We start from the raw sequence: 13029 nt of genomic DNA on the forward strand, positions 1-13029 counted from the left end.
ATTTCTGTAAAGCAATCAGCAATCCTAACTTTAAGAGTTGTTGCCAGCACCCCCTAGAACTGTTCTACTTCACTGCAGTCTTGATTTAGTATGCTCTAATGCATATTTTTCTGTACTACTTTATTGTCGCACAGTAGTACACAGTGCATGTGTAGCAAAGGCTATAAAACCTCCCCCCCATATTATAGTAAGTGACCAACTGAGCTATAGTTTTAGCATCCCTGTTGGTGATTGTGGATGGAACGGGGGTCTTTAATTGCTGATGAAGAGCTGGGCATAGCCACCTATGGGAACATTTTCCCAACTGCAGTCACATCACATAGGAACTACTGGAGCACTAGGGGCAACCACATTTCACTGCCAATGGCTTTGGCACACTGAACCTAGGAAGTTCCCACCTGGATTTCACTCTAGGGCACAAATCTGAAGTGTGAGGATCTCTCACACCCTGTACGTGAGAAATGGAAAAAAGTTTCTCCAGTTGTCTGAATTATCTGACAGATGAGTAGAAGTTAGTTTTACCTGTAACAGGGTGATAATTTTTTAGCTGCATTATGCCCATTTTCTCATCAGTTTTCCTTGCCCGGCCATTATTTTCAGCGTGATACATTTCCCCTGATACAGCAGCAGTCTCTTGCCCCAGACTATCTTCCTCTAAATGCTCTTGGGGTGTTGGTGTCTGGGGAACTTTAATCCTATATAAAAATCACACATCAATATTGGTATATTGGTAAAGTCAAACAGGCACTAATATAATTAATTCTGCAAACAATCACCAGCCAAGGTGTCAGTCACTGTTCTGCAAGAAAATCTTCACACAAAACTAAGACTAACTCCTCTCCTTGCAAATCATTACTGAGGAAAAGGGTTTTTCCATGTTTGCTCTCACGAGGGAAATAGTGGGGGGTCTCCTGGTGAAGGATGTGGGTCTATTCGCAAAGAACAAAAGGATTTCACTGAATGGACAATGGAGTGGGCTGCACAGAACCAGGGCTTTGGAGCAGAGCCCGGAGCAGCTCCGGAGCAGTGGAGCTGCAGGTTTTTGCCTGGAGTGGAGCACAGCTCCAAAGCCCTACACAGAACACCATTCCCAAAGCACCAGGACAAGCCCTTATGACTGCTACAAGAGAGAAGTCACTCCAAACACAGAGCGCATCAGCTAGAAGCTTCAAAAGGGAGAGTGTGCAGGGAGCAACAAGAGGTGCTGCTGCCTTAGGCTGTGATTCTCCAAAGGATAGTAACAGTTTCATATGTTGTAGGAGACAACAGCTGTAAGTGAGGAATGATTAAGGTTGTGAAGTATGACTCCTCTGCTGAACAGATGTGTGAGCCTGCTATCTAAATGGAGTGTGAGTCTCGAATGGGAAAGCAGCTCCAGGAATCAGTTCTCCCCACGCAAGGGGTAAGAAGTGTTGAGGAGGAAACCTCCAGCCGCAGTTGATAGTCTGGGTCACCTCAAGCCCTTGGGTAATGGTGTGTCATGAAAGCTAGCAGGAAGGGCCCCCCTCCTAGTGACATGTAGGTCCCCAGGTGATGGGGGAAGAAGTCAGGGAGATGTCCTTTCCGTACTATTTCTGAATCAGTCAGGAGGCCATCAGGTATTTCATGACCCCCGGGATAGATGTGTGTATAGGAAGCAGTGGCTCTCATGCGCTGCCACACGCTGGACTGTTTGAATACATGTGATCAGGGAGGGAAGCAATCAAGAGGCTGTCAAGTATCCTCTTGGCCTGGATTTTGTAAATATGCAAGCAGCAATCAGGGGGAGGCTGTCTGTTCAACAATAGAATACAGGTAACCACTGAGACAGTGAAGTATATCTGGCATGAGACATTCATAGTTTCGAATAAAAAACAGAAAGCAGACGTCACATGCCTCTTTACAATAACCTAATCTTTAGACATAAGATCTTTAATTGGGACCTGTCCCTAAGATTTGCTAGAGCAAGTGAGGCTGATACCAGACAGACCTGCTGAAAAATCAGAACTGCCAGGCTTAGAAGGTTAGACTTTGAGTTAAGGCTTGGGATTTAAGAGGTCTGTGTTCTACTTCTGGCTCTATTAGACTTTCTGCGTGATTTTCAGCCAGTCTCAAATTTCCGTGCCTCAGTTTCTCCAAAGTGAAGCTAATACTTCAAAAAATTCATCACTGTTTGAGAGTGGCTCAGCTATTCCACCCAGGTGTGCCACAGACAAATGTAGAGATAAATTATCAAACAAGACTCAAGGACATAACACAGAATAGCCCTATGCATTATATGGTGGCACAACTAAGGAAATGAACAGTTTGGAAATAACAGGAATCTCAGACTGCAAATATTGGAGTCACTGAATTGTAGTCAGTACTTGCCTGTTTGCTGTGCTTGAGTTGGAGATCCGGAAGCGCACTTGCTCAATGGCACTTTTTACCAGGGGGTCATTAGGATTCACCGAAGGGTGAACTACAAACTCTACCTATACAACAAAGTAAAAACCGAAGAGTGTATAGAGGAGATTTACTTATACGGAGTCAGAGCAAATAGAGATTAATCACCATACAAAAGCAGTATTATCTGATGCCCTGCACATCCTTTATGTTTTACGTTAACGGTTCCCAAGCTGTGATTTTCACATCACTTGTTGATGCTCCATGATCAGCTGGCTGGTCACATGGTGCAGTTGTTTCCAGCTGCCTTGTCTGGACTTTTCACTGTAAAGAGCAGCCAGTAAAAGCAGCTGAAGCCAGGCTGAAATCCTGGCCCAACTGACATCAATACCAAAACTCCCCTGGAATTCAGTAGGGGCAGGATTTGACCCAGGGATAAGGAGCCAACTACATAAGAGGAAGAGAGGAGACAGGAGCTGCCCTCAGACCTGAGCCCCCCATGAGGCTTGATATCCCAGAGGGAGACAGAGGAACAGAACAAGTAGGTGTGGCCCATACTACATTTGAGAACCATATACATTTAGAAATGTTTCCTAGTTTTTAAGTAAAAAATAAAGACCAAAAAAGCAATTAAAACTGCCTCAACTGCTGAAACCTGTATAATTTTAAAAAACATCTTAAATACATATAGGGGAACATAACCATGTAGGGCTGCATAAGGTGTAAATTTTTAACAGTGGGAGTAAATAACCATTGGAACAATTTACCAAGGGTCATGGTGGATTCTCCATCACTGACAATTTTCAAATCAAGATTCGATGTTTTTTTTAAAAGCTCTGCTCTAGAAATTATTTTGTGGAAGCTCTCTGGCCTGTGCTACACAGGAGGTCAGAATAGATGGTCACAATGGTCCCATCCAGTCTTGAATGCTAGTAATAGGCTGAAAAGTGTATGAAAGACTTCAAAAGTCCATAAAACCAACAAATTCCTATTAGAAGGAGTGCACCTTGAGGACTTCTCTCAGATCAGGCACTTAGATTTCATAAACTTTCTACTGTGCATGCGCAGCGGGTAAGTTTCAGTGGATCATTATCAAACAGTAATTTTCACTCATGATTGTGTAAACACTTCCTCACTGAAGACTGTTTACATAGCAAGCACCAGTTTGAGTTGTGTGAAGGAAGTTCCAATCATTATTTCAAATTAAAGAATTTGTTTTTACTGCCACAAAACTCAAGAACAGATGCAGAGATTTTCATAGAATCACAGAATATCAGGGTTGGAAGGGACCTCAGGAGGTCATCTAGTCCAGCCCCCTGCTCAAAGCAGGACCAATCCCCAAGTAATTTTGCTTAAAGAACACGCACACAATTTTGGATGAAGATCAAGCTTGGGAAAATTCAACCCCAAAGGCTAACTTATGAAGTTTTCACATGCTCTTACTTTCCAAGAGAGGGCTAAAGAGGGGAACTGTTTGACAGTCTGAACTATGCCGAGAGGGAGCAACCAGCCAGTTGCCAGAGAAGTGACAATGGGAAGCTCCAAGCACTAATTAGGAGGAGTCTTGGCTTGCTGACTGTAGTTTCTGGGTAGCTTTTTTGGGGGTATTACTAATAAAACAAAGTATTTCTACAAGAAAGGCCTGATAGGTGTCGACATTGGAGAACATTTAATATAATATGCTGAGAGATCTACCTGTTATGTCATTTAGTTCTAAATTAAAAAATGGCCAAGAATAGCTTGATAATATGCAGTATAAGCAGCCATTTTTGCTGCCACAGTTCCCAGCAGCAGAGACTCAGAGCAACAAGCTACCTTTTTGCTAATGCCATCTTGAATGACTGTTGTGCGGTAGAGTCTGAGGAGCCCTTCTTGGGAAAGCTTGTGTACCAGTCGAACAATGGACTTCTTACAGCATTTAGTGGAAACACCTTCTTGCTTCTCCTGATCCATGATCATTTTCTGAAGCCTAAAACATGAAACAGCATTTTACACTTCTTAGCAGCAGTGACATTTCCATGCTGCTTAAAGCTGCAAAATCTATAGTGAGTTTGTGTTCAAAATTAGTTCTATTTTTAACCTTACACCAAACTGCCGCAGGCCGCTCAACCCACATTTGAAAGCTCCATTTGTCACTGCTTGAAAGGAACATTTAGGCCTGGTCTACACTACGCATTTATACCGAATTTAGCAGCGTTAAACCGATTTTACGCTGCACCCATCCACACAAGGAAGCCCTTTATATATCGCTATAAAGGGCTCTTAATACCGATATCTGTACTCCTCCCTGGCGAGGGGAGTAGCGCTCAAATCGGTATTGCCATGTCGGATTAGGGTTAGTGTGGCCGCAAATCGACGGAATTGGCCTCCGGGAGCTATCCCACAGTGCACCATTGTGATCGCTCTGGAAAGCCATCTGAACTCAGATGCACTGGCCAGGTAGACAAGAAAAGCTCCGCGAACTTTTGAATTTCATTTCCTGTTTGGCCAGCGTGGAGAGCTCATCAGCACAGGTGACCACGCAGAGCTCATCAGCACAGGTAACAATGCAGTCTCCTGAGAATCGAAAAAGAGCTCTAGCATGGACCGCATGGGAGGTACTGGATCTGATCGCTGTATGGGGAGAGGATTCCATGCTAACACAACTCCGTTCCAAAAGATTAAATGAAAAAACATTTGAAAAAATTTCCAAGGCCATGATGCAGAGAGGCCACACCAGGGACTCAGTACAGTGCCGTGTGAAAGTTAAAGAGCTCAGACAAGCCTACCAGAAAACCAAAGAAGCAAACGGAAGGTCCGGGACAGGGCCGAAAACATGCCGCTTCTACGCTGAGCTGCATGCAATTCTAGGGGGGTCCGCCACCACTACCCCACCCGTTTGTGGATTCCGAGGTAGGGGTGGTAATCGCAGCCATGGCTGAAGATTCTGCGGACGGGGAAGATGAGGAGGAAGAGGAGGACGAGCTTGTAGAGAGCACACAGCAGTCCGTTCTCCCCAACAGCCAGGAGCTTTTTCACACCCTGACGAAATTACCCTCCCAGCCCTCCCAAGCAACTATCCCAGACAATGAAGCCATGGAAGGGACCTCTGGTGAGTGTACCTTTGTAAATATAAGACATGGTTTAAAAGTAAGCGTTTTTTAATGATTAATTTGGCCTGAGGACTTGGGATGCATTCGCAGCCAGTACAGTTACTGGAAAACTCTGTTAAACATGTCTGGGGATGGAGCGGAAATCCTCCAGGGACATCTCCATGAAGCTCTCCTGGAGGTACTCCAAAATCCTTTGCAGAAGGTTTCTGGGCATCGCTGCTTTATTCCGTCCTCCATGGTAGGACACTTGACCACGCCATGCATGTAGCAAGTAATCTGGTATCATTGCATGACAAAGCCTAGTTGCGTATGGTCCCGGTGATTGCTGGCATTCAAGCAACATCCGTTCTTTATCTCGCTGTGTTATCCTCAGGAGAGTGATATCGTTCATGGTAATCTGGTTGAAATTCAGGAATTTAAGTAAGGGGACAGAGATGGCCAAGCGGGGGGGAACGGGGGGGGGGGGCGGCGATTGTCGCTGCGCTTTTCCGCGTTTGGCTAGCAGGGATTTTTCCTGCTACCAGCCACGCGGTTGGGGGGTGTGTGTGTGGAAAGGGGGGTGTTTAGCAGTGATTTTCCATGATACCAGCCACGGGGTGGTTTCTGCTGCTGCACATTAACAGGAAAGAAGCAGCACTCAATGGGCTTTGCTTGCTATTTGGGAAAGGAGGGCGCTGGATAGATGAAGGCTGCAGAAGACGAAAGACAATGGCTTACCATGGCCGCATGCAAGCAGAATTCTGATGCCCGGACCTGCGTCTGTGATCTGTAACTCCAAAGCCGCAGGCACTCAATATTAAGAAGCAAAATGCGACCTTGTAGTGAAAACACATGTGCTATGTAAGGTGAATAGTGTTGTTCACCGTGAAAGAGTATGACCATTGTTCTCTAAAATGTATCTTTTTAAATACTTCTCTCCCTTTTTTCCCCTCCCTCATGCAGCTACAAATTTTTCAAGCATCCCTACTCCGTCCCGAAGGCTATCTCAGATAAGGCGGCGGAAAAAAAAGACGCGAGAAGAAATGTTTTCGGAAATCATGGAAGTGATCCGCAATGAAAGAGCGCATCTGAATGAGTGGAAGGAGGTGGTAGCAAAGTACAGGAAAGATGCCAGTGACCGTAAGGACAGGAGGGACCAACGTGAGGATAGAAGGGACGAACGTGAGGACAGGAGAGATGCTCGAGATGAGAGGTGGCGGCAGGAAGATCAGCCGTGGCGGGATGCAACTCTGGGGCTGCTGCGTGATCAAACTGACATGCTCCAGCATATGGTGGAGCTTCAGGAACGTCAGCAGGATCACAGAGTGCCGCCGCAGCCCCTGTATAACCACCCTCCCCCCTCACCATGTTCCTTAGCCTCCTCACCCGCCAGACGAGTAAGAACTTGTGGGGGTAGGCTCCGTGCACCCACCCACTCCACCCCAGTGAACAGCCCAACCAAAAGGCTCTCATTATTATGAAATTATGAAATTTTTATAGTGGCCTTTTACTTCCCTACTATTCTCCTCCGAAACCCCACCCAGGCTACCTTGTCAGTTCTCTCCCTCTTTTTATAATTAAGTAAAAAAGAATACATGATTTTTAAACGAGAGTGACTTTATTTCCTTAGAAAGCAAGCTGTGATCAAAGGGGGGGATGGGTGACTTACAGTGAATGAGTCAATCAAGGGGGGGGGGGAGGGTTTCATCAAGGAGAAAGAAACACAACAGTCAGACTGTACCCTGGCCAGTGATGAAACTGGTTTTCAAAGCTTCTCTAATGCGCACCGCTTCCTGGTATGCTCTTCTAGTCTCCCTGGTGTCTGGCTGTGCGTAATCAGCGGCCAGGTGATTTGCCTCAGCCTCCCACCCCGCCATAAAGGTCTCCCCCTTACTCTCACAGAGATTGTGGAGCACACAGCAAGCAGCAATAACAATGGGGACACTGGTTTGGCTGAGGTCCGAGCGAGTCAGTAATGTGCGCCAGCGTGCCTTTAAACGGCCAAATGCACATTCTACCACCATTCTGCACTTGCTCAGCCTGTAGTTGAACAGCTCCTGACTACTGTCCAGGCTGCCTGTGTATGGCTTCATGGCATCAAGGGGTAGGATGGGTCCCCCAGGATAACGACAGGCATTTCAACATCCCCAACTGTTATTTTCTGGTCTGGGAAGTAATTCCCTTGCTGCAGCCGTTTAAACAGAGTAGTGTTCCTGAAGACGCGAGCGTCATGAACCCTTCCTGGCCATCCCATGTGGATGTTGGTGAAACGTCCCTTGTGATCCACCAGTGCTTGCAGCACCATTGAAAAGTACCCCTTCCAGTTTACGTACTGGGTGCCCTGGTGCCAAGATAGGGATATGGGTTCCATCTATCGCCCCACCACAGTTAGGGAATCCCATTGCAGCAAAGCCATCCACTATGATCTGCACATTTCCCAGAGTCACAACCTTTCGTAGCAGCAGCTTAGTGATTGCTTTGGCTACTTGCATCACAGCAGCCCCCACAGTAGATTTGCCCACTCCAAATTGATTCCCGACTGACCGGTAGCTGTTTGGCATTGCAAGCTTCCAGAGGACTATTGCCACTCGCTTCTCAACTGCGAGGGCTGCTCTCATCTTTGTATTCTGGCGCTTCAGGGCAGGGGAAAGCAAGTCACAAAGTTCCATGAAAGTGCCCTTCCGCATGCGAAAGTTTCACAGCCACTGCGAATCGTCCCACACCTGCAAAACTATGCGGTCCCACCAGTCTGTGCTTGTTTCCCGGGCCCAAAATCGGCGTTCAATGGCTAGAACCTGCCCCATTACCAGCAGTATCTCCAAAGCGCAGGGGCCCACAGTTTGACAGAATTCTGTGTCCATATCCTCATCACTCTCATCGCCGCGCTGCCGTAGCCGCCGCCTCCTTGCCTGGCTTTGCAGGTCCCGGTTCAGCATTGAGTGCACGAGAATGCACGAGGTTTTTAAAACGTCCATGATTGCTGTCTTGAGCTGAGCAGGGTCCATGCTTGCTGTGCTATGGCATCTGCACAGTTCACCCAGGAAAAAAGGCACGAAACGGTTGACTGCTGCTGCTTTCACGGAGGGAGGGGTGAGGCTGTACCCAGAAGCACCCACGACAATGTTTTTTGCCCCATCAGGCACTGGGATCTCAACCCAGAATTCCAATGGGCGGGGGAGACTGCGGGAACTATGGGATAGCTATGGGATAGCTACCCACAGTGCAACACTCCGGAAATTGACGCTAGCCTCGGTACATGGACGCACACCACCGAATTAATGTGCTTAGTGTGGCCGCGTGCACTCGACTTTATACAATCTTTTTTAAAAACCGGTTTATGTACAATCGGAATAATCCTGTAGTGTAGACGTACCCTTAGTCACCAACATCCTCTGGCAAACTTAAATTGTGACATGTTTAGAAACAGTGGCTATCATACAGCAACTGCAGTGTGGTATGTGCCTGATGTCATAATGTAGGAAAGATTTTTTTCTGGTTTTAAGCCAGTAACTAACCTGAGACTTGAACTGGGCTGGCTGTGCCATAAGAATAACCTAGCTCTTTTTCTGAGGTTGCCATCCTGTTTTCCAAAATCTGAGCTTTCATTTTAAAAAAGGTAAGTTTAATGCTTATGGCCGGGTAGAATAATTTGAAAATGTGAAAGGAGTGTGCACCATGGCAATGATTTCTGGTTGCATCTGCAAACCCCGAAACAATCATTCAGGGTTGCAAACTGCCTCATACATCTCAATGGGGCGTTAGCTCAGCTGTAGTAGGATAATTTAAATGTCATCTATGCTTGGAGGGGTGCTGTATAGGGAGGGTCTCCCGAGCCCGGACTGAGTGCACCCTGGGTCTCATTGCTTCTTTCATCAGATATTTACAAAGGCAGAGCTCGTGGGCTTCCCAGGTCTGGGGCAGAAGGATTTGCAGATAGCACAGTAAGCTGAAATGTGTGCCTCACCCAGGCAGTAAAGGCAGTGCTCACTGCTCACAGAGAAGGAGTGCAGGCAGGAAACAATTTTTTAAGACCAGAATCTGGGACATAGTCCCAGATGGGGGTGGGGGGCAAAATACAGTCCCTGAACGGGGAAGAGAACTAAACTAATTATACTAAAACTGATCTAAACACTAAGGCCTTGTCTACACTACAAGACTATTTCGAATCAACTTAGTTCGAATTTGTGGATTCGACCTTATGAAGTCGAATTTGTGTATCCATACTAAATACACTAATTCGAATTTCTGAGTCCACATTCACGGGGCCAGCGTCGATTTTGGAAGCGGTGCACTGTGGGAAGCTATCCCACAGTTCCCGCAGTCCCCGCTGCCCATTGGAATGCTGGGTAGAGCCCCCAATGCCTGCTGGGGGGAGAAATGTGTCGAGGGTGGTTTTGGGTAAGTGTCGTCATTGAACCGTCAATCACAACCTCCCTCCCTCCCTCCTTGAAAGCGCCTGCGGGCAATCTGTTTGTGCACTTTTCTGGTCAGTGACAGCGCGGACGCCACAGCACTGCAAGCATGGAGCCCGCTGCGATCATCACCGTTTTCTCCTCCTCGCACTTTATCGTCCACCTCTTCCACAGTCAGCTGATGAGAAATTGGGCTACTTTTCAATGGTGCTGCAAGCACTGGGGGACCATAGGGGACGTTTTACAAACATCAACGTCGGGTGGCCGGGCAAGGTTCATGATGCGTGTGTTTTCAGGAACTGTGGGCTGCTCAGACGCCTGCAGGAAGGTAGTTTCTTCCCGGACCACGAAATAACTGTTGTGGATGTGCAGATGCCTATAGTCATCCTCGGGGACCCAGCCTGCCCGCTAATGCACTTGCTCATGAAGCCCTATACAGGCGCCTGGGACAGCAACAAGGAACTCTTCAAATACCAGCGAGCAGCGTGACCTGTGACTGTTCAGTTTCTTTACAGAGAAGCTGAACCTGCCCCTGTTTCTTTACCCAGTTACTGTTGACTCTCCTCTTCGGTTACATACCCCGTTCACCCCGTTACCCCCACTTCCAGCACACGTGTAAAAATAAAATACATGTCCCATTATTACTTAAAAAAGGTTTCTTTATTCATGACTTTTCGTGAAAGGGTTGAAACTGGGACGCAGACTGTGCTGGGTAGGGTGTGCGGTGATGTAAAGACCGCCTCTAAACTCAAGGAATGACAGGCTCCTGCTCCTAGAGCGGTCCGCAGTGCCGGAATGCTTCTTTCAACGGAGCCTGCCATCCCTCTTTATGGAATTCTGTGTGCGGGCGGATATGTGACCTTGTGGTGGAGGAGGACGGATACAGATTCCTCAGCTGCGTGACTCAGCGGTCCAGGACAAGGACCGCTGTATAAGATCTGTAACCGCCCTCCCCCGCTGCAAAGTCACATTTCCCCCGCCCACACAGATCCTGGAAACCACCTCCCATACCGACCAGGGTGCCTACTGACTGCACCGTGTGTGTGACCCGCTGCTGATCCTGCCCCCGTGTCTGTACCCTGGGAAAGGTGACTGTCCTATGCAATTAACCACCCCCTTCCCCACGCCCCCCATTCAAACACAGTCTTCTTTGAAAAAACATAACGGAAACAGTAATTAACAGCAAAGCATTTTTATTAATTAAGTAGACAGTTAGGGGATGGGACTGGGATTGGGACTACTGTGAGTCTGGAAGTGAAGGACTTCGGCAAATGTAGGGTATGAGAGCTTTTGGGTACTTGAGCACTGTGCTGTGGTGCAGTGACAGTATTCACGTCCCCGGCCGCCCCTCCTCCTGATTATTTTCGGTGAGGGGGGTATGGGACTTTGTGGCAGGGGAGTGCGGTTGCAGATACACTGCAGGGTGTCTCTGTCCTCCTGCGGTCCTGCAGAACATCCACAAGGCGCCTGAGCGTGTCCGTTTGCTCCCTCACTAGTCCAAGCAGCGTTTCAGTCACCTGCTTGTCTTCCTCACGCCACCTCTCCTCCCGTTCGCTGTGTGAGCGCTGGCACAGAGAGACGGTCTCCCTCCACTGGCTCTGCTGGTCCGCCTCTGCTAGGTAGCAGCCCATACGTTCCTCGAACATCTTGTCCCGTCTTTTTCTTTCGCCGCCTAATCTTTGCCAGCCTCTGCGAGGGGGATGCTGTGGCAGGTCTGGAGACAGTGGAAGCTGTGAGATGGGAAACAAGGAGTGAATTCCTTGCAAAGATACATTTTTGCGAACAATTAACTGAGTCTAGGCTGTCTCTGTGAATTCTGGGTTGAGACCCCTGTGCCTGCTGGGGCACAAATCATTTTCGCGGTGGATTCTGGGTAAATGTCGCCAGTCATTCCTTCCTCCGGGAAAGCAACGGCAGACAAGCATTTCAAGCCCGTTTTCCCAGAATTGCCCTGGCATACGCCATAGCGTGGCAACCACGGACACTGTTTTGCCTTTTGTGTATGTCACCGTATGTGTACTAGATGCCGCTGACAGAGGCGGGCCAGCAGCGCTACACAGCAGCATGCTTTTGCTTTTGCATGACAGCAGAGATGGTTACCAGCCATATTGTACCATCTACCATACCATAAATTGGTAATAAGATGGTAATAAGATGGGCATGGTTACCTGTCCTTTTGCACTGCACCATTTGGTGCTGTCATAAGTGCCCCTGGCCGAGCAGCCAGGGGCGCAAAAGCAAAAATTGGGAATGACTCCCTGAGTCAATCCCTCCTTTTTGGTATCTAAAAATAGAATCAGTCCTGCCTAGATTATGGGCAAGTGTACTAGAGAGCCACTGTATCATAGAACCAGAGAGCACAGCTGCTCTGTGTCCGATCCTGCATAAATTATGAGCTGTATGCTATTCACAGGGGGTGCTCCTGCAACAACACCACCTGTTCATTCCGTTCTTACCCCAGCCTTCCTGGGCTACCATACCATTGTCACAACACTTGTGTGATGAAGTAATAAAGAATGCAGGAATAAGACACAGTGACTTGTTTGTGAGAAATGAGTGGAAGGAAGCCTCCAGCTGCAATGATAGTCCAGGCAGGACATTAAGGACTGTGGATGAAGGAGCCCATCATCCCTCTGCTAGTCCAGGGGCAATTGAATCTTTTATTTACAATGAAGGGTGGGGGCTGATGGAGCTCAGCCCCCTGTTGCAATGATGAGGACGGTTACCAGCCATATTGCACCATCTGCCATGAAAAATTAGGGACAGGCGCCCTTGATCGACCTTACTGATGCTAGTCGGCATGGTTACCAGCCCTTTTGCACTGCCCCATGTGCCAATAGGCTGATGATGAGGACGGATACCCATCTTTTTGTACCATCAGCCATCCATAGCGTGGGGGGAGCAAGGATGTTGGTGTTGAGTGCTGCACCATCGCGTCTATCTGCAGCATTCAGTAAAGATAGGGTGACATGTAAAAGAGTCAACAGAGGATTGTTTTCACTTCTGGTGGTGGGTGGGGTGTGTGCGCAAATTGCCGAACTATGCCCTGACCCACCGCAGACACTGTGTTTGACCCTAGAAGCATTTGGAGCTCATCCAAGAATGCAAATGATTTTCGGAGACAGCAGGAACTGTGGGATACCTTGCGTCCTCATTCCCCCCTCCCTCCATGAGCGTCCATT

General features: G+C 47.9%; 1 protein-coding gene across 1 annotated transcript in view; it reads right to left on the reverse strand.

The window, feature by feature from the left end:
• Positions 1 to 13029, reverse strand: part of LOC123344073 (general transcription factor 3C polypeptide 1-like) — an 86297-nt gene that overhangs the window by 45384 nt on the left and 27884 nt on the right. Inside the window, 3 exon segments of the mRNA XM_044979815.1 lie at positions 523 to 695; positions 2350 to 2453; positions 4180 to 4333. Of these exon segments, the coding sequence (XP_044835750.1) occupies positions 523 to 695; positions 2350 to 2453; positions 4180 to 4333 (431 nt within the window).

The sequence above is a fragment of the Mauremys mutica genome, chromosome 11 (assembly GCF_020497125.1).
Source record: "Mauremys mutica isolate MM-2020 ecotype Southern chromosome 11, ASM2049712v1, whole genome shotgun sequence".
Taxonomy (NCBI): Eukaryota; Metazoa; Chordata; order Testudines; family Geoemydidae; genus Mauremys; species Mauremys mutica.